The sequence below is a fragment of the Oryzias latipes genome, chromosome 17 (genome assembly GCF_053564925.1).
Source record: "Oryzias latipes strain Hd-rR chromosome 17, Olatipes_Hd-rR_3.1".
Taxonomy (NCBI): Eukaryota; Metazoa; Chordata; class Actinopteri; order Beloniformes; family Adrianichthyidae; genus Oryzias; species Oryzias latipes.
In genome coordinates, this window is record NC_136253.1 from 8,633,393 (window position 1) to 8,655,460 (window position 22,068).

Here is a 22,068-nt window from a genome sequence, read left to right on the forward strand (position 1 = left end):
CCCTCTGGGTCGGCTGCTGTTCATGTCACATGCTAAGTAGTTGTTGGATTCTAGGCATTCTCTCAGCCTTTTTCATGTATCAACAGTTTTGCTCTCGACTCTCCAAACCAGAAATGACTGAGCGGTCATACATCAAACGTGGAGGTAACATGTGCATGTAGTCCATAGCATTAGCTTTCAAGTGTAATTGAAAAAGCTGACAGAGAGAAAATGTTCCTTTTATTGGTAAGGCATACAACTGAAGATGGAAACAAAGCCAAAAACAGCCACAGGAAATGGCAAAGTTTAGATTGTCCAAGCTGCATCATGGTGTTATATATCCACGCTAATTCAAGGTAATTGTTAACATGAAATAAGTATTTGAACCAAATACTGAGAACAGTAAATATGGTGCAAGATTATAAAGGAACAATCAGTTGAAGTCTAAGAAAAGCAGATATGACCAAGTCAGAAGAATCTGAAGAACACTTTATTTTGAAAAGCGCTCTGTTCGTGTTTTATGTTATCTGCTAAATTAAAAATGTGAGCGAACATAATAAACCTGAGTTATTCTTTGCATGTTGTATTTAATGCAGGTAAAAGTGTCTTTGATGCTGAAGGCAACACTGAGCATTTGGTCAGTTTTCTAACAAAGAGAAACAATTGAAAAACAAAAAGGACATTCTTTGTTTAAAAGAAGAAGAAGAAAGTCAAAAGAAACTCATTCACAGAATATACTTGTTTTGTAAAAATAAAAGAAACCAACTAATTCATTGTGAAGATGTGCTCCATACTCATCTGTATGTTGCATTCTCACATTCCAACAGAACACCAGCTTCTGCACAGTAATAAATAAAACAACACAGAGTCCTTCTGCTGTGGGCTGTAGGGCTCCAGCCTGTTTAGGGTCAATTCAACCAGCTGATCAGTCACCAACAGAAAATCAGTCACGTTTTACATCTTTGGTGGAAGTGGTATGAAAAAAACCTGAAAGTATAATCCAAAGTGCTTTGAACCGATGTCTCGTCCTTTGTATGGCAGTTTACCTCACTTAAGACATAGTCTGAGTCCATGCTGAGCAGAAGGTAGAGAACAGGGAGGGCAGGTTGGCACACATGGTGGTAGAAACCGGCATACTTCGGCCATCGCTGATGGAAAGTAGCCAGTGGCAAAATGGAAAATACAGTGTAGGCTGTGTCATTCTTGCTTGGCACTTGTTTTGTCATTGACTATGTCCTTTCAAAAAGCTATTGATTGCTGAGAGCACAGAGGACAGTTCTAGCACAGTGCTCCTGGGCATTTCCTGAATTTTTTGTTATAGTGATGTTAGCAGACCCAACAACTGGAGCCGTCTGCCTTTACATTCTCCCCTTATCTACACTTTAATATATGCAAGTGCCTGTGGAAAAAGGATTGCTGTGGGCAAATGATGAGCAAAAGCCAAACTACACGTTGACATAGAGTTTGTTTTCTAGAGATATAACAATGTTATTCATGTTTGGCAACTCCAAAAAGTGCTTGTTCCTCACTCGACAACTGTCAGTGTGCGCATGTTTAACTAAAACCCAAAGAATTCACAGGTCAGTGAAGAGCAAAGTGAAATGTGCATATCTATAAATCAAAATGATAGCATGCATACCAAAGGCATTTGAAACAATACGTCAATATGAATTAATAAAATGCAAATAGCAAAAGCAACTTTTTTGTTTTGTCCTCCTTTTTTGTAGCAGACCTCCTTCAGAGACACTGGAGGGTGGCACTTGCACTGTCATCAACATTATTAGTTTTGTGCATAAGTCATAGAACACCCCCCCTGAAATCACTGTTTTCTGCAGCCAAGTCATCTCCAGCTCTCTGTGGTTTTATTGCAAGTCAAAGGGAGGAGCAGAAAGAAAGTAGAAAAAGGGACCAAATTAAAATGTTCAGGCTTGTCTGCAAGTGTGGCACATCCAAAAAGAAAAACAGATTTACAGTTGTTATGTGCCCAGTGTGAAGTGGGGCACCTCAGGGGCACCTTCCTCTGCCGCATCACTCTTGAGGCCAACAGAAAATGTCCTGCCCGGGTCTTTGCTGGGGGCCTGGTTACGCTGTAGAGCTGCAGAAGAACCACATTCACTGCTGTTCTTGGTTCTGCCATAGCCCCGCTCATCCTCAGTTGAACTCTCTGTATCGGATTCCTCCTCCTCTTCCAGTGTTAATTCAAAGTGAAACTTGTCAGCTGATGTGGAGCAGCTCCCCGAGGCAGTTGCTGACGCTTCCTCTGGAAGGCCTTCTTCCTCCTGGGTTTCTGGCCCTGGTGAGGGGCTATGAGGTATCATGCTCTGGTACCACTCTCTGTTGTCCTCTAGGGTGTCCAGGATCTCCTGTGCGTCAGGGTGTACTAAGTCGGCCCACGTCTCCCAAAGAGGATGGGCGATGTAGTCAATGAACCCTACCTGGATAAAAGTAATGTATCATGTCACTTTATTTCAGGCCCAAACGAATCATCTCACCTTCAACCACAATGACTACCTGGTTTTTCTCAATGGAGGCATTGTGTTTATCACACATCGGGCTGATCTCCATTCCTTTGTCTCTCTCCCTGTCCCCTTGAGTGAAAAATTCCACCATGATGCGATCTGTCCATTTGCGGTACAGTTCAAGAGGTTTAGTGGGATTACTCAGGTCTGCACAGTGAACCATGTTCTGAAGAACCTTCAGAGACAAGCAAAAAAGTATAATGAGCCCAGAAACACATTCATGGTTTTCTTTATCTACTTTTTGTTCAAATATCCTTTCTTTCTTCGTCCTTACCTGTATGCGATCAGAATAATTGTCGAGGAGCAGGACGCCTAGACTGGTGACTTTCTTTGTTTCAACCATAGTTTTCAGGTCTGCTAACAGGTTCATGTGTTTAGACATGTCAGTTGCCAGAACCTGCAATAATAACAGCAAGATTCAATCAGAAACGTCTGTTCAGACTCACCAGAAGACATCGCAAATGTGTGAAGGGTTTTATCTAAATGATTATACCATATCAATGACCATTTTGCGCAACGACTGCCTTTGCTTTTTGCTTAAGTCCTGGAAGATGTCACACTGGTCCTCCTGCAGAAGTTTGAAGCCGACAGCCAGGTGGTGATTCTCCAGCACTGACATGTCATTATACATGAGCGCGAGCTCAGAGTCTGAAGAAACAGAACAAGCTGAACTGTGAAACATCAGACACATACAATTCCTGTTGTTTGTCATGTATTCATGTACAGCTTACTGGTATTAATGAGAAACTGGTTGGAAACTCCAGGGTGATCCACATCATGAATTGCACTCGCAAACAGTGCAGCAAGGATCTCCAGGTCAGTAAAGACAGCCTTGAAAACATAAACATATCAAGCCATTTTGTGTTTTAAAACCTGGACATTCTCAGCTGTTTCACGTCAAACCCACCACTGCAAACACTGCTAAACCTTTAACTTTTTTTTTCTGCTGAATTGGACAATTCTGCCAAAACAGTTTTATTAATTTTAACATGGTTCATACATCACACTAACCCACTGAACATGCTCATGCCATTTGACTTATAGGACACCCACAAGAATGTAGATATCTACCTCTCATTTGGGTCGTACAGATGACTGCTTCTTATTCAAGCCTTAGTTTAATGCACCCCTATGGCGGCGGGGGGGAGTTTGACCCATACGGTTGCTAATGGTTTTTGGGTTGTCCGGGGCAGTGGGGGGTCGTATGGAGGGGCGGCTAAAGGGAGCGCAGGTGTGTCTGCTGTTCCCTTGAGGCTTGTATGTCTTCCTTAAGGGACGTCATGAAAATGATACGTGCGATCGTCATACATGTGGTCAGTGTATCTTGAAGTATTGGTAAGGCTGACAGAAGTTACACACATTTATGACATTCGTTTGATGCCGTCGTACTGAGGTGCTGGCTCCTTACTGACCGCTCGCAAAGGCCTTACCCAGGGGGTGTACATGTGATACATCAGTGCCCAGAGGATGTCCACACAAACTACACTCTGATTGTCTAATTTCTTTTTTTCTATCAGCCTATCTGTGCTTATTGGGCACACCAAAAGCACGCGCCTTTCACGTGAACAGCACTAAGGGGCTCCCTGCTCCATCTTTACATGTTGCTTAAATGTTTATTACAACTTATCACAACATGCCAGAAGAAAACAATGGGCATTACATATTCGTCTTACTGGCTCACCAGGTTGTTGTTAAATTTCCTGCGAGCCGCCTACATACCCTGGACAGGTTAGCCTGTTTTTCATTCACAGACAGCCCGTATCCATCTGCACGGCCAGCTGTGACTCAGGCTTAAAGTGTGGTTCCTACCTCCAGTGCAGGTGTGGACAGAAGGACATGCATTGACTGGACCACATCTGCAGCATGGATGTTGTTGTGGTAAGCTACTTCAGAATGGTAGTGATCTTCAAGTGTCATCACAAAGTTTATGAAGATGTCCACTGGAATCTTGAAGGTTTTAAGTAAATCACGTTCCTGGATCAGATAACATAGTATTGGTATTCTTTATCTTTCTGAAAAATGATTATTTGTTAAAGTACTTATTATGGAGTTGATGTCTTACCTGAAAGATGGAGTACATTGTGACTGTTAGTGGGCGGGTGCCAGAATACTCTGCAACCTTAAAGATGTCAATACCCCATCTGTTTATGTCTTCAAGTTGCTGCAAACAAAATCCATTGTTTGGTATGTTAAGATGCTACAGTTAAGAAGAAAATGTTAGGGGATCAGCTTAGTGAAACTGAAAAAGTAACATACAGTCACCGACCATTTTATTAGGCACACCTGTCCAGCTGTTTGTTAATGCGAGCCAATCACATCATCAGCCAATCAGATGGCAGCAACTCAATGCGTGTAGGCATGTAGACATGGTCCAGATGATCTGCTGCAGTTCAAACCGAGCATCAGAATGAGGAAGAAAGGTGACTAGAGTGACTCTGAATGTGGTTGTTGGTGCCAGACGGGCTGGTCTGAGGATTTAAGGAACTGCTGAGATTTTCACCCACAACCTCTTTTAAAGGAAAAGGTCAGAAAAAGAGAAAATATCCAGTTCTGTGGACAGATATGCCTTTTTTGATCCCAGAGATCAGAGGTGAATGACCAACCTGCTTCCAGCTTCAAGACAACAGGAACTCAAAGAACCACTGGTTCCAACCAAGTTCTGCAGAAGAGCATCTCTGAACGCACAGCACGTCACAATAGAAGATGGAAAAACGTCGTCTGGTCTGAACAACATGAAAGCATGGATTCATCCTGCCTAGTATCAACAGTTCAGGCTGGTGGTGTCATGGTGTGGGGGATATTTCCTTGGCACACTTTGGGCCCCTTAGTACCAATAGAGCATGGTTCCAACACCACAGCCTACCTGAGTATTGTTGCAGACCATGTCCATCCCTTTCTGACCACAGTGTTCCATCTTCAGAGGCTGCTTCCAGCAAGACAAGGCTCCATGTCATAAAGCTGGAATCATCTCAGACTGGTTTCTAGAACATGACAACGAGTTCTCTGGACTCAAACGGTCTCCACAGTCACCAGAACCCTGTAGAGAACCTTTGGGATGTGGTGGAACAGGAGGAGTGGAACAAATCTGCAGCAACTGATGCTGTCATGACAATATGGACCAAAGTCTCTCAGGAATGTTTCCAGAACCTTGCTGAATCGATGCCACCAAGGATTAAGGCAGTTCTGAAGGCAAAAAGGGGGTCCAACCTGGTACTAGCAGGGTGGACCTAATAAAGTGGCTGGTGAGCATTCATTAAGCTTATCCTCTTACCTTTGCTAGAAGTCCCTCCTGGCTAGCATTGACACCAAAGCGAGGTATGGAAGAAGGAGCAAGGCTATAGGTTGGCTTCCTCACACCACTGATCTGGGACATAGGTCTTTTCCTTTTGTCCTTTTCCTTGGATGGGGGTGACATGATGTCCATGTCATGTGACTTTTCTGTTGAATAGGTCCAGGTAAACATTTAACACTGTAATCTTTCTTTGATCAGAACAGAAGAAAGCAACATTGTAAGATTGATCAGAATTATTTTTCTATCATCTATTACCAGTACTCTACAGTAATAAAGAAGAGAAATTACCTAGAAAGGTACTGGAGATAAACTCTGACACCTGGTTCCCTGAACGACTAGTCTCTGACAGCTGAGTGAGCTCTCGATTCAGCATCCTCTTAAACTGCAAACACACAGAGAAAACACGTGAACAGGGGCGGAGCTAGAACATTTTAAATGGGGGGTGGCAGAAGATTTTGGAAGGGTGACAAATCAGAACAGCAGTGGAAGGTTGTTACAAATGAAAGAATCAAAAATGTGTATTTGTGTGGACATGTAGTTAAGAAAAGTACTTGCAGACCCGAAGGTATTAAAACCTACACTAATCAGACATTTAGCATAAAGATGGGTGAATCCATTCGGATGTTTCCAGAACATTGTTGAATCTATGCCACCAAGGATGAAGGCAGTTCTGAAGGCAAAAGGGGTCCAGCCCGGTACTAAGAAGGTGGACCTAACAAAGTACACCACTTTGTGGGTATCTAAATCCATCAACTTCCAACAACATTGTGATGGATGTCTAATTAATTATGTTTTAAACATATTACATATACACAAACAGCAATAACACAAAGCCAGTCAGAACAAAGTGAACCTTGTTTGAAGCCATTTCGCTGACAGAGTGTCGAGTCTTCAGTGTTTCAAGTTGCTCCAGACACCAGTCCAGTTCGTCTAGGGTTTCTATGGCCAGCTGTTGATCTGGCTCTTCTGTCCAGACAAGAATATGACAGCATTATCAAAACAATTTAGCTTTAAAAATAATAATGTTGGTTACAACTTGTTATGGTTACTAAATTAGAATAGCTTTGATGAATTCCATTAGTACATGGAACTAATACAAATTCATCAATGTTCTCTAGCATCCTCGTGCGCTGTGGAGCATATGGAACCATATGCTCCACATATGGAACCATATGCTCCACAGGCTAAAGATCAAACATAAAAATATGATAACATTTATAGAACTAGTGCAAATTTTTAAGACCACATTAATTAAAATTTCTATATGTGAAATTATAGTGGAATACCCTAAATCTTTTAATCAAATGAAAATACTGTAGCCTTGATAAGGGGCATCTAGATAACAACATGACAGCAGGTTGTGAACTACCAGCAGGCGGGGCCCCATGTGACCCCATAGACCAGGGGTGGCGAACGAGTTTGACACAAAGAGACAAATTTTTTCGCTGTGAGAGTCAAAGAGCCACATCACACACTGACCTGCCAAGACGTGCACACACAAACACGCAATTAAAGACGTATAATTTTCCACAAAACACTCCTCTCCCTACAACACAACAGCAAGTATTGTGTTTATTTCAAGTTTTATTTCAGTTGAGTGTAGCATAAAATAATTTTAACCTTCAGGGAAAAAAATAAGAATTCTTAAATAATATTTTTATTTAAGTTTTATGATCGATCTTTGTCACGAAAAACAATTGATTGATGACATGTTGACAAAATTGAATCGACTAAGCTTGCTCACCACTGTAGCAAGTAAGCAAGTATTAATTTGTCTCTTACCAGCTTAACAGTGCATTTACTTGAACTCTACCGCCAGTACCCAAACATCATGAACCTCACTTGACCCCGAATTCCGCCTGTACTTAGAAAACGTTATGTTTGGCCTCACCCACTGTCCATCTCAGAAAAAAGAACAATTATACATCATTAACCTATTTTATGCAAATGAAAAATTCATAAATCCAAAGTTACAAATCATATCCCTCATTTTTCTCTCTTTATCAATGAGCTCAAACCATACATGGACACAATAAAAAAATCTGACAATAAGAAAGCGATTAAAACATTTGAACTGTGCGTCAGTTTCAATGTATTTGTGTAAAATGTAATAACAACCCCCTGGCTTGTTCCTTCCTTGTTGCTGTTTTGCATTGTTCTGTATTGGATTGATACATTCAATAAAGTTTGAAAAAAAAAATCATGAACCTCACTTCTGCTCATAGCCACCTCACGAATGGTTTTACCCCCAAGATTGCCCACTTCTTAGGGGCTGAGGCGGGGCTAACCTCCGGGTCGCCACAAAATGATGAGACGCAAAGAGCCGCATGCTCATTGGCCGAGAGCCGCATGCGGCCCGAGAGCCGCGTGTTCGCCACCCCTGCCTTAGACAATAAGATATAAGGCTACTACTCAGGATGCTGAGAAGGAGAAAAGGTAGGAGCATAAGTAGTTTGTGCTCGGGGTGAAGAGGCTTCAAATGCAACATTGGACTGTTTTAGAAGGTCTAATGTCTGCGATCCCTCACTGTTGGATTTCAGGGAGAAGAAACATGAGAAGACACAGAAGAACTGTGGGCTGGACGAAATACTGGGAGAAATGTGGGAGATGAAGGCTAAAATGTTCCCCATGTGTGTTGGAATACTCCAGACCCCAAACTGGGAGAAGGGCTCCAGCAGATTCCAGGAACAACAGGATCTCTGCCTGGAAGAGCGCTGTCCTAGGAACAGTTGAGTGGGGCGCTCAAGATCCTAAGCCTTTGGAAGAGAACCCGGACTTGAAGGGAGTCAAACTCACATGGTGAGTGGGGATTTTGTTTTTCATTTTTGACTATAGTCTTAGTAGGAGAAAGTGGGGCAAAACGTATTTGGCAGTCAGAGATTCTGTAGTCATTCCACCTAAAAAGATAAGAGGTCTATAATGTTCATCATAGGTGCTCTTCAACTGTGAGAGACAATGTTAAAAAGAACCCAGGTACAGTAATCAAAATGTCCATCTGCCCGCCCATCCGCCCGCCCGTCCGTCCGTCCGTCAGCAACCTAAGTAAAGATTCCCAGAGTTCCCTCTCCCCGGACACTTGCTTCAGCTCCTCTGGGGTGACCCTGAAGCATTCTCAGGCCAGCCAAGAGACATAGTCTCTCCAGCGTGTCCTGGGTGTCCATAATCTTCCCAGGGGCCGCCGCCCAGTGGGACATCGTTTTTCTCCTTCTCTTTTACCCCCTTTTTTTCTCTTGTCTCTCACTCTAACTTGTCCTGTCCAATAGCTGAGCAGACAGATAAGACCTCTTGTTTTGGACAAATCTTACAAAGGTTACTAGGTAGTCCACAAGAAAGGTGCCTCACTCCCAGAAGGAACAATAGCAAACATTTAGGAGAGTTCCGAGTACAAGGCTGTGTGAAGAGACGTCTAAAACTGTCCAGCACATAACTGACAGCGCCACAATCAAGTGGCTGGAATAATAAACAGAAAGACGTGTGCAGAATATGGACTGGAAACCCAGAGGTCAAAATGGGTCTGGCCCCTAAATAGAGTATCTAGCTGCTCTCCTCGTCCCTTATGTACCTGGTCGCAATCTTAGATCTTCGGCAAAAGGCTTCTTAACAATCCCACAATCAGATTGAAGACCACGGAAGACGGGGCCTTTAAGAGCCCTAACACTCTGGAACAGTTTCCCAGAAGAGATCAGGCTCGCAGAGTCCCCAACAGTTTTTAAATCTCTTTTAAAAACTTACCTTTATAGGCATGCTTTTAATGATTTTACTGGTTCGGAAATTTAAACATGTGATATTATTGATTTTAGTGATTTGATGGATTTTAACTGCTATCACTGTTTTGTGTTTTTAATCCTGGTCTTTTATCTTATATTAATTGTGCAGCATTTTGTAATCATGATTTTGAAAAGTGCTACATAAATGAAGTTTCTTATTATATAGTTATTATCAATACACTGTGGCTTAGGAGCGAGAGGTATAGCTGACAGGAAGCAGTGTGACAGTGTTCACGTGCAAGTTGGGGGGGGGGGGGGGGGTATAAGCATGCTGCCAAAGTGCCCCATGTGCTCATTAGGGGCACAGCCCATGCTGCCGGACCAAGAGAGGTCGGTGAAGAGACTCCTAGAACACCCCCAGTTAAGGGACCCACGCAGACCAAGCGAGGGAGACCGCCAGCCCACCCACCTAACCAATCGTAGAGGAGGCCCCTCTACGGGGTCCCGGCCCCGTGCCCATGGATTACCCCAGCATCAGGCCCCCCAGACCAGGCAGGCATGCTTAGCTGTACCGGACGGCAGCCAACGGGACTACCGGGCACCGGATACCAAATGGGGAGCCAGGACCCCAACGACCCAGAAATGAGAGACACTGGAAGAAGAAGCAAAATCCAGAACCACTTCACTTTAGTCTGCAAGAAAACAATTCCATCTAGAACCGGATCCACAACCAACCTGCACCTGAGAACCGAGAGGAGAATCTTCTGAACAGAGCAGATCATTACTGACTGAAGAAACCAGATCAGCTTTTGAAAGCTCAGACATTTAGTATTTTTGAATGTCAACCTTTACTGTGTTGAAAAATCGCATACAGTGGACGTGCCTCAATGCGTTTAATTCCACCCAGGTTGAGGCACGCCTCAGTCTGCAGACTGCAGCCAGGGCTTCTCCCCACAACAGACAATGGTCACAGACGGAGACACGCCCCCTCTGCATGTTCATGCTGCTCTCCCCCTTCTGCCTGCTCCAAAAAAATTAATTAATAAATTAAATTAAATTAACTGCAACCGGACCCAGGACGTTAGCCCTTCCACAACCCATGACAACCAAACGCCCAATATGGCCCCCAAATCCATCCCAGCCCCCCGGCCCACCCATCATCCTACCCCTACTAGGTGATAACTAATCAGCTGTTACCAGGGAGAGTCTGAGGCAGACAGATTATGTGTGGAGGAAGCGGACATAATCTCCAAGCTGACATGATCTGACAAGAGATTTCTGTATTGATTAATGTGAAGATTGTTTTTGGATTTCCAGTTGAGGAGAATACTTTTCTTTGTGATACATAAAGCAGTGCCTTGTTGGTTTCCATGTTATTTAGATCACCTGATGGAGTTTGGGACACGCAGGGAATCAATGATAGCTCAGACTCCCATTTTGCCATGGGGAAGTCCATGGTGTCGTCTGTATTAGATACCAGTTTGTAAAGTTTGGAGGTAAGCTTTGGGTTGTTGAAGTCCATGAATTGTGTTAATGTCGGAGGGAGTTCTAGGTTTATTTGGGTCAAGCAGTATTTAGCACTTATTATTGATTTGAGTTACTGGTATTCTATAAATGTCAAAGATTCAAAGGATTCAAGGTGGTTTATTGTCAGATGTACAGTGAGGTTACAACGAAATGATGCTGACTTTGCTGTTCACTCTGAATGCCATAAGGTTAAAGGTTAAATAAAAGATAGGATGTTTACAGAATACCTGAAACATTCACACCAAATAGAAAATATAACTGCATCACCTCATGGCTAAACTTATATATAAATCAGCTGTTGTGTGACACACATGGATGTTGTTGAATATTAAGGCATAAGAAGAGTAACAATAAACAAAGAGTTTGTGTAAATGTGATGTTTGCCGTTCCAGACTCCTGTCAGCCGTAAAGGAGTCTGATGGCAGAGGGAAAGAAAGAGTTCCTGAGTCTGGTGGTCCTGCACTTCACACTACTTTACCTCCGTCCTGAGAGGAAGAGAGTGAACAGACCTGGTTGGGGGTGTGTGGGGTCCTTGGTGATGGAGGCAGCTCTCCTGTGGACCCTGTAGATGCTCTGCAGGGAGGCCAAAGGAGTCCTGGTGATCTTGGACGGAGTCTTCATCGCTCTCTGTAGGCGTTTGCGGTCCATGGCGGTAGAGCTGCCGTACCACACTGTGATGCAGTCGGTACAGATGGACTCAACAACGCAGCTGTAGAAGGTACTGAGGATTTTTGGGGACATGGATAACCGGATAAGCAGCGGCTGATGAGGGTTCCTCTCCTTCCTCACGTTCACTACCATCTCCTTTGTCTTGTCTGTGTTGAGGTTGAGGTTGTTGTCCTCACACCATGTCACCAGAATGCCCCCCCCCCCCTCCTGTAGGCTCCCTCGCCCCCCCCAGTGATGTGTCCTATTACAGCGGTGTCATCAGCAAACTTCACGATGATGTTGTCCTTATGAGAGGCCACACAGTCATGGGTGAACAGGGTGTAAAGCAGCGGTCCCCAACCCCCGGGCCGCGGACCGGTACCGGTCCGTGGGTTATTTGGTACCGGGCCGCACAGAAAGAATAAATAACTTACATCTGGTTTATTTATTTTGGAATCTGAAAGATGTTTCATTTAGAAAAAAATGCCTGAAAATTCTCTGTTCCATCCGTCTATGTCACTATTGACGCAGGCCAAGGTGGTCTTCTCAGTCACGTGATAATTTGCCGCTAAAAAATAACCCAGGAGCTAGCAAAGTCAGTAAAAACAAACGTCTTTGGAAAGTTTCTGTGCCAAGGGGAAAACGCCCAGCCAGGAGACAGAAGAGGAACCTTTGACTTCCAAAAAAAGAGTGCTACATTTAATAGACAGTACTTATTTTTTGCAGTGTGGGAAAGGGAGAGGATGATGACACCTGTGCGATGTTCAATGTTGTGCAAGTCAAAATAAAAGCACGGGGTACGTCTTGTCACGTATCTGTTCCTCCTTCAGCGCAGCGTTGCTAAAATAGTTCTCCGCCTACTTCCTAAAGACCGGTCCCTGAAAACTTCGTATGACGTCATAACGGTCCGTGGCGCTAAAAAGGTTGGGGACCGCTGGTGTAGAGGATGGGGCTGAGAACACAACCCTGTGGTGTGCCGATGTTAGAGATGATGCCTGCTGAGGTCCTGTTCCCTGTTCTGGCAGACTGAGGCCTGCCAGTCAGAAAGTCCAGGAGCCAGTTATAGATGATGGGGTGTTTTCCAAGGGAGAACAGTTTGTGGGTGAGCTTGTGGGGAACAACCATGTTGAAGGCAGAACTGTAGTCAATGAAGAGCATCCAGATGTTGGAGTCTTTATTCTCCAGGTGTGCAGTGCTGCAGCAATGGCATCTGAGGTGGACCTGTTGGGCCGGTATGCGTACTGCAGGGGGTCTAGTGTGTCTGGGATCCTGCTCTGAATGTGGGTCAGCACCACTCTTTCGAAGCACTTCATGATGACTGGAGTGAGTGCTACTGGTCTTGAAGCAGGAGGGACGGTTCTCTGGCTGAGGGAGAGGTTGAATATGGAGGTGAGGACGTCTGTCAGCTCGTTGGCACATGCTCTGAGGGCTCGCCCAGGAATGCTGTCCGGGGGTTGATCCTCCTCAGAGCTTTGTTTACCTGAGGTGATGAGACGACTGGTGGGGGTGAGGGGGGTGTAGTGGTCCAAGAGTGTATTGGTCCCTCTGTATGGGGGGTGGACGTCTCAAAGCGGGTGTAGAATGCATTGAAGTCATCGGGCAGGCTGTCTGCAGCACTGATAGTACTGGAGCTGCTTCTGTAGTCTGTGATGTGCTGCAAGCCCCTCCACATGCGACCAGAGTCAGCAGTGGAATTGCAGCTGTCCATCTTCTCTTTGTACTGCCTGGGACCATCTATACACAGTCACATGGTCAGCATTATCCTATACGCCAACTGAAGAGTCCTCCAGAGTGGCTGCAGCTTTAAACACTTCCCAGTCTGTAGTCGTGAAACAGTCCTGCAATGTGCCCTCGGTCTCAGGTGTCCAGAGCTGAACCGGTTTGGTGACTGGATTTGATTGTTTGAGTCTTTGTCTGTATGCCGTGTACAGAAAGAAAGAGATTTGGTCTGAGTGTCCAAAGTGGGAGCGGGGGGCATCCCTGTGTGCACCCTTTATGTTGGTGTAAACATGATCCAAGATGTTCTTGTTACGAGTGGGAATGTCTACATGCTGGTGATATTTGGGAAATACAGTCCAAAGATTGCACTGATTAAAGTCGCCTGCAGCTATAAAACCGGCATCAGGGTGATCCGTCTCTACTGCGCTGATGACGTCATGGAGCTTGCCGAGTGCCACTGCAGAGTTGGCAGCGGCTAAAAACACAGCAGTAAACTCCCTTGGCAGGTAAAACTGATGGCACTTCAGCATCAAAAACTACACATCAGACGAAAAGTGCTGGTGAACAGTCCGTACACCCTCACACCACGTGTTGTTGATTAACACACACACGCCGCCCCCCCTTCGCTTTTCTGGAGGCTGCTGTCCGGTCTCCCTCATGAATGGAGTGCGTCTGTAGCTGCACAGCGGAATCTGGGATGTTTTCTGAAAGCCATGTTTCAATGAAAATCAGAGCGCAGCACTCTCTTATTTCCCGCTGTGTCGTCGTCCTGGCTCTTAGCTTGTCCGGTTTGTTATTGCTTATCACATAAATTGAGGATATCGTTGGGAACGGGTATAAATGTTCCAAATCATATTTCTGTCAGGAAGATGTCAGGGTTTTTCCAAATGGGGGTGAGTTTGCATGGAAATAGTGTGAAGTTTTTTTTTTTTTTTTATAAAGTCCCACCAGGCTGTTGGAGATGAGCTGATGTTTACACTTCTGAAGCATTAGTGGTGTTTAATTTTGAAAATAAAAATAGATAAATTAAATATCTAAGTTGTCACAGAGCTCTATATCTAGCCAAGGTTCATCTAACAGACCAGGTATAAGCCATGTCAGGACATAAAGTAATCTGCTTGCAGAGTATAGTAATCCTTGAGGTTAGGTAGGGCCAGTCCTCCTCTGTCTTTAGGTTAATAATTAACTTTGGGAGGAATCATGTTTATGGTTGCAACTCTCCCCATAAGGAAAACGGGTTTATAATGTTTTCCATCTAGTGAAATCAGCCTGTATGGTTTTATGGAGTTGGGTGTGGTTTAGCTTGGATAGATCAGAACGCCTGGATGACATATTTATATATAATTACCTATCATTTGTTCTGACACGAGCGTTCGGGGAGGCGTATGATATTTGAATCCAGTAAATGTAGGATTACATAAAGGACCATTTTTTAACAAAGTCCTACTTGAGGAGGCGTCCAGGAGGCTTTCGGATCAGAGGCCTGAAACACCTCCCTCTACTCTACTCCAAGTTCTCTTGTGGTGACAAGCTCCTCCTGCTATCTCTAAGGGAGCGACCAGCCACCCTTGTATTCAGAACCTCGTTCTTTCAGTCATGACCCAGAGCTCATGACCACAGGTGAATACTGAAATGAAGATCAACCGGTAAAATGAAAGCTTTAATTTCTGGCTCAGCTCTCTCTTCACCATAACAGACAGGTAGAGCGACTGGATGATGGCGTTGAAAATTGGCATCATTTTTAATAATTGTTTTAATTAAAAAAAAAGATTACTGTTGGTAACACATCACATCGTCGTGGATTCAAACCCTGCAGTGCTCCAAAGGTCCCCCTTCTTACGCCAGCAGAGAGCATCTGGATGATCCAGAGGAGGATTGGGAGAATGTTGTGTGGTCCGATAAGATGAAAGGAGGAATGGAGCATTGAATCAGACTTTCTGCACTTGATTGAGTGCTGTCTTTTTACACAGATAACCAGTTCAGACAGGTGACATCAATACAGGTAACGTGGGGAGGATAAAAGAAAGAGGTTCTTAAATGACAGGATGTTGGCTTGTTTGTTGGAGCTAGCTTTTTATGTTCTGCACCACTTTACAAATCCAATTCTTTAAAAATTATTCAATGTGATTTTTTTATACAACCGAAGTATACTGAAGATCAACATTACAGACATCTCATCTTGGTAAGTCGGACAACTTGCAAAATCTGTGACTGACGAATATGTTTAACTTACTGTATGTGCAGTAAAGGAAAAAGTCCCATTATATGATCTTAAAGGACATGTTTGGTTTCTATTCCTCTGAATGTATTTTATAGGGGTGTCCAAGTCAGCCTTTTTGTGGGCCTGATCCGATTCCAAGTCATTTGATTTGGAGTATTTACTTCTGTAATACATGTATTACTTTTTAAAATGTATAATTTTTTTCTTTTATTGACCTTCTTTTACCATTCAACACTTAACAGCGGCAGTGGCTCAGGTGGTTGAGCAGGTCGGCCAATGATTGACCTGTCGTTGTGTCCTTGGGCAAGACACTTCCCCCTCCCTGCCTCCAGTGTGGCTCCACTGGTGTATGAATGGTCAGAGGGATAGCAGCCACGCCCCCATCAGTCTGCCCCAGGGCAGCTGAGGCTACATCAGTAGTTACCATCACCAAGTATGAATGAATGATGGACACATTGGAAGAACTTTGAGCGTCTGGAAAAGCAGATAAATCTAATCTATTATTCTTATTATTATGAACAGAGCACTTCTGTGAGATAGCTTTAACAATCAAGTATAAAATAGGGCTTCTGTTTCCTAATAAAATAGGTGACAATCAGTTGTGACAGTTTGGTGACTGAAGCTTTAGTATCTTCAGAACTATTGAACATTTTTGGTTAGATGTGATTTATATCTCCCTTAAAATTCTAAGAAATAAATGATGACATTGTTTTGAATTGTTGTAACATAAATATGATGAATATTTAAGACTGTCTCATCAATGTAACCATTTATTAGTCTGTTTTGTTTATTGTAGAGATTATGGAATTCTTTATTTTAACTTCTACATGGGTGAACCTTTGGGCTATACTTATATAGCGCTTTTCTACCTCTTTCGAAGGCCCAAAGCGCTTTACAGTCACAGTCCCATTCACCCATGCATACACACATTCACACACTGGTGGCGGCTCCGCTGCTGATGCAGTCTCTCTGCTTTTGTCGGTCGTTATTTGCATTAAGACAACCCAAAGGAAACACTTAATGTCAGTTTAAAACATATTTATAAAGAGTTATTGATCTGAAAGTGTGAAGATCTCACTAGCTTAGCTTAACTTAGCTTAGTTTAGATTAGCTAATGTGAACTGTTTTTATGTTATGTTTTTAAGAAAACTGCTCAAACTAGCGCCATAAACTGTGTGATCTGTTCATTTTATGCAGACTTCTAGTAGAGTATTTATCTGGAATAATAAGCTTGAAATATAAAGCGCTGATCGTGACAACAATAAATTAAATTTCCAATACTGATCAGGCATCCGATTTTCGATCGAGTCATGAATCTTGTGATCGGGTGCGATTTCGTGATCGGATCGGGATATCCCTAGTATTTTATCTTGAAGCACTTTGGAAATGTACTTGGATTGTACCAGATTTTTAAGAATTCATGCTGCATTCTAATTGCAGTCATTGTTCCTGTGAATGAGACCAGAGTTAATGATCAAACACTGATGCATACCTGCCAGGCTGGTCTTGGACACTGATGGTGGATTGTTTGAAGATCGCATCCTGTAGGTAGACATCATCAAATATCAATATGATGATATCGATAAATGTAGCATGTTTTTAAAGTCATGAACAAAAAAGATCACAAATTAGTAGCCTACTTACTTGCTGACTGTGCGATCCTGCTGGCCTGTTATGGTGGAAAAGTTATTTCTAACTGTCCTCAGGCTGGCAAGAACCTAAAGATGAACACAGAACATTATCCAAGTTTATCAAAAGTCTTGTGAAGTTGCAGATTAAAGGACACTTTTTCCTTTTTAGCCATCCTTTTTGCCAATGACTCATTCTGAAAGTCATTCGATGCTTTTAGCATAGCTTTGAGTCCGACTTGATAAGGTCTGCCAACTGCTTGCAGTCTTTTCTTTGTTCCAACTTTGGATAGCTAACATTTCTCGGTTCCATGTTTTCGTCACTTCAATCAAACCCAGTGCCGTCATGCAGAGCAAAGCATGCAGACATCATGTGAAACCCAACGTTGAGGCTTCGTTAGCCAACACAGTAGAGGATTACGCACAGGTGTGACACCGCACGAGTCAGGTGACACTAGCTGAACGGTTGATTTGCTCTACGTTCTGAGCTGTTCCAGTGAAGCAGACCAGTTCAGATTCACAGGTTCCACTGATTTAACAGACTTTCTGCCCTCTGGTGTTCTTTCAGCCGAGAGCTAAAAGCCTTTCACTGAACTGCAGTAAACATGTTGCATGTTTTCAGTCCCAACACAAAAGTTTTTCCTGAAGTAAAGCAGCATAAAATGAGCAGAGTGGCAGATGAAGAGTAACCTGAGTCCTACACAGCACCATGACATGGAGTTCTTTAGCCTGACAACAACTGTCACAGTGTGTGTGTTTGCTGCATTTAAAGCTTTTGGTTCAAAGAACAAAAACTGTTTTGTAAGTGGACAACAGGTTGCTTTTTTATGAAGCAAAAACGTAAGATGACGTGATGCAGCAACGATGTAAAATACTCACCTGTGCAAATGGCGTGACAATCATGTCCTCTGAATGTCTGTAAAACAGAAAAACACACAGACATAAAAGGTGTGTGTGTGTTTTCACACACACAATGCGTCAGGTTAAATACTGAGCAAGAAGACCGGCGTCCTTCTAAAAGTTAATCTAATGCACCTGTTTTTAGGAATAATCTATTTGAAAAACAGTCATCATGTAGAGAAAACGAATATGAGCCAAAGAATATTTCAGACATTTATGAGGGACTTGAAGAAGGAAAGTAAACACTGCATGTTAGGTGTGTGTTAATTGCTAAAGCATCTAAAGATGGTGGGGTGTCTGAGGGGGGCGCAGGTAAAATGTTTGTGATTTTATCATTTTTAGGAGAGAAGAGGAAAGCAGGGCTAAAGTTTTTGTGAGAGAATGCAGCAGAGACAGGCCGAATCCGAATCCCTCCCCCACCCATCTGGTTCCTCCCTATTGCTCCAGCTGTGGGGGCATTTGGAGTCCCACCTTGTTTTTTCAGGGAGGAGCCATAGTGACTTAGGGCTGGCTATCCCTCTGCAGGTAGGATGATGCGAGTCGCGCTGTGGCGTGGAGGAGAGACTCTTTACTTCCGGTGTGTGTGCTCTGATTCACAGAAGTTTGCATTTAAAAGTAATTACTTTTTGTTTTGACATTTTACAGTTATAAAACCGATGTTGCTCTGTATTTTACGAGCGCTGGCAGCTAGGTGCTAACGTAGAGGACCAGACACTATTGATGACGTCATGGAGTCATTTGAAGACACTTTTTCCAAATCTCTTTGATTTGAAGGCTAAATATAGAAGGTATAGGGAGATGCCTTAGGGGTAGGTAGAAGCTGTAGAGGTAGGTAGAAGCTGTATAGATAGGTAGAAACTGTAGGGATAAGGAGAAGCTGTAGGGGTAAGGAGAAGCTGTAGGGGTAAGGAGAAGCTGTAGAGGTAGGTAGAAGCTGTAGGGGTAAGGATAAGCTGTAGGGTTAATGAGAAGCTGTAGGGGTAGGTAGAAGCTGTAGGGGTAAGGAGAAGCTGTAGGGGTAAGGAGAAGCTGTAGGGGTAAGGAGAAGCTGTAGGGGTAGGTAGAAGCTGTAGGGGTAAGGATAAGCTGTAGGGTTAATGAGAAGCTGAAGGGGTAGGTAGAAGCTGTAGGGGTAAGGAGAAGCTGTAGAGGTAGGTAGAAGCTGTAGGGGTAAGGATAAGCTATAGGGTTAATGAGAAGCTGTAGGGGTAGGTAGAAGCTGTAGGGGTAAGGAGAAGCTGTAGGGTTAATGAGAAGCTGTAGGGGTAGGTAGAAGCTGTAGGGTTAAGGATAAGCTGTAGGGGTAGGTAGAAGCTGTAGGGGTAAGGAGAAGCTGTATAGATAGGTAGAAGCTGTAGGGGTAGGTAGAAGCTGTAGGGGTAAGGATAAGCTGTAGAGGTAAGGAGAAGCTGTAGAGGTAGGTAGAAGCTGTAGGGGTAAGGAGAAGCTGAATAGATAGGTAGAAGCTGTAGGGGTTAGGTAGAAGCTGTAGGGGTTAGGTAGAAGCTGTAGGGGTAGGTAGAAGTTGTAGGGGTAAGGAGAAGCTGTAGAGGTAAGGAGAAGCTGTAGGGGTAAGGAGAAGCTGAATAGATAGGTAGAAGCTGTAGGGGTTAGGTAGAAGCTGTAGGGGTTAGGTAGAAGCTGTAGGGGTAGGTAGAAGCTGTAGGGGTAAGGAGAATCTGTAGGGTTAATGAGAAGCTGTAGGGTAGGTAGAAGCTGTAGGGGTTAGGTAGAAGCTGTAGGGGTAGGTAGAAGCTGTAGGGGTAAGGAGAAGCTGTAGAGGTAAGGAGAAGCTGTAGAGGTAGGTAGAAGCTGTAGGGGTAAGGAGAAGCTGTAGAGGTAAGGAGAAGCTGTAGAGGTAGGTAGAAGCTGTAGGGGTAAGGAGAAGCTGAATAGATAGGTAGAAGCTGTAGGGGTTAGGTAGAAGCTGTAGGGGTTAGGTAGAAGCTGTAGGGCGAATGAATTTGGATTCGGCCATAGAATCAGTGTCTTTTTCTTTTCATTTTCCCTCCCAATGTTCTCACCGAGATGACAGCCAGTTGACCTCCCAGTGCTTCAAGCTTTCTTCCCTTTAAAAACAGACAAGCATAAGTCTGAGGAAACCTGTGAGTGTACATGTGTTTGGAGGGGGGGGGGTGTTTTGGGAACACAACAAAGCTAAGTGCAGTCACTAAGACATTTTATTTGTATCAGAAGATATTTATCCTAAAACGTAACCTGAAAACTTTCAAAGAACCTCAGTCTTTCAATGTGACACCTTCTCCAAAAAACGTTATTTAACAAACTACTGCTGTAATTATTATTGTTTTTTTAATTTGAGTAATTTGAATTCTGTTTAGTTTTTAGGATTTGCTCATTTTATTCAGGTCATGATCAGAACTGCTTTCAGTTTGTAATGAAGATGACAGCATCTTGGTTCTGATTAGACCACAGTCAGACCCCAACAAAATCCACAAAATCACATTTTGTTTTTTCCACAGCCATCATTTGGTATTGATTAATAATTTTTGAATATCAACATAGTGACTGTTGTAGCTTTTTCAATAATAATGTTGATGGTTCCTTCAGACCCCCTTGCTTTGTAAATCTAAAAATAAAGAAACTATGAACTTTGATTTTTCCTGAACCTTATTTAGGAGTTAGGAAGACATGAGGAAGTTGACTTACAGGTCACTGGCACTTGAAGGGTTTCTAGTGGGACCTTTGGGTGAGAGGTCAAAGTCTGAGTCAGAGCGGTAGAGAAAGGATTCCCGCCGCTGACTGTGGGGGAAGTTGGCCTGTAGAACCAAACCAGAACCAGGGTTGACCTGGGCATCAATGGGGCCGCCGCGTCCCGCAGATAATCCATTTTCCACATCAAAGCTGAGACAAAAGAAAAGAAGTTGTTCTTTAGATAAAATATAAAGAACCCTAGATACAGATAGACACTCTCTGTATCTAGGGTATGTCGAGCAAAAAAATGCACCATGTTCGTACGATCCAACTGTGATGACTAAGCAGGAACTTTCATCAGCCCAAATGAAACATTCTGACTGGTATGAAGCAGTCAGCAGACAAATTAGTTAGTTCTGGCACATCGCCTGTCCGTCCTGGGGGAGGAAACCTCTTTCATGTGGACACCCCTGAGGTTTCTTCTTTTTTTTTAGGGTTAGGGTTTTTTAAAAGTTTTTTCTTACAGAGAGGGAGGGTCTAAGGCAGTGCGTCTCAAATATTTGGGGGGGGGGTTGCGATGCCAGGGGGGTCGCGTAGTAGTGGCGCTTTTTGGCACAGGATATAAATTTAAAGGGGGGAGGTGGTGACAGCGGCTCAGTGCTTGGAAACAAATCTGCGTCACTCATGGTTTCCTATTATCTGTTCTATCACAGAGTTTGTAACAGCCTGAAACTGTGAACTGGCGTCCCTGCAGCTGCTCCTGTCTCCTGTTACACATGGTTAGAATGAAAGGGGAGGGGTAGTGAGCTGAGGCTGCCAGGTGGAACGGGGCACGCTGTGCGCTGCCTAATGCGCAACACCAGGATCATCACGTGCCTTTAGATTCTTCAGCTCATGCTAATGATGTCGTTCTTTATGAACTATTGTAGACATTTTGATGACATGTCTTTATTTCCCATCAATGTATTCTTTGTCTGCCTGTGGTTTAGTTGGTGTCAGTATTTGACATAAAGACAGCAGGTAATGCAGGAAAACAGCTGCACTTCATGAGATCAGAAATAAACAATCCATCATTTAGAAAAAAATCAACACAATGTTTTTTACCTATTTCTTCAGACTAATTGTATGTTTAATTGATTTCAAGTATTTATTTTTATATTAATTGGGGTCCCAACTCATAAAACCCATATAAACGGGATTTTAGAAAATTAGAATAATGTGGAGAAATTCCCTTTTACTTACTCAGTTTTTGCAAAAAGATAAATACAAAGATTAT

At 43.4% G+C, this 22,068-nt stretch overlaps 1 protein-coding gene across 10 annotated transcripts in view; it reads right to left on the bottom strand.

Annotated features, from left to right (window-relative positions):
* Positions 1-202: 202 nt before the first annotated feature.
* Positions 203-22,068, bottom strand: part of pde4ca (phosphodiesterase 4C, cAMP-specific a) — a 51,860-nt gene continuing 29,994 nt past the window's right edge. For 4 of the 10 annotated variants that reach the window (XM_078934346.1, XM_020710795.3, XM_020710799.3 and 1 more), the window contains 15 exons: positions 20,808-21,002; positions 20,165-20,209; positions 18,120-18,156; positions 17,257-17,330; positions 17,105-17,154; positions 6,644-6,756; positions 6,079-6,172; positions 5,770-5,936; positions 4,561-4,695; positions 4,308-4,472; positions 3,230-3,329; positions 2,992-3,146; positions 2,773-2,895; positions 2,491-2,673; positions 203-2,414 (listed from right to left, as the gene is read on the bottom strand). In XM_078934346.1, the coding sequence (XP_078790472.1) occupies positions 1,956-2,414; positions 2,491-2,673; positions 2,773-2,895; positions 2,992-3,146; positions 3,230-3,329; positions 4,308-4,472; positions 4,561-4,695; positions 5,770-5,936; positions 6,079-6,172; positions 6,644-6,756; positions 17,105-17,154; positions 17,257-17,330; positions 18,120-18,156; positions 20,165-20,209; positions 20,808-21,002 (2,095 nt within the window). In that variant the 3' untranslated portion in view covers positions 203-1,955. The remainder of the gene's footprint in view (positions 2,415-2,490; positions 2,674-2,772; positions 2,896-2,991; positions 3,147-3,229; positions 3,330-4,307; positions 4,473-4,560; positions 4,696-5,769; positions 5,937-6,078; positions 6,173-6,643; positions 6,757-17,104; positions 17,155-17,256; positions 17,331-18,119; positions 18,157-20,164; positions 20,210-20,807; positions 21,003-22,068) is intronic. The other 6 variants (XM_078934347.1, XM_078934349.1, XM_011486151.4 and 3 more) reach the window with 4 other exon arrangements.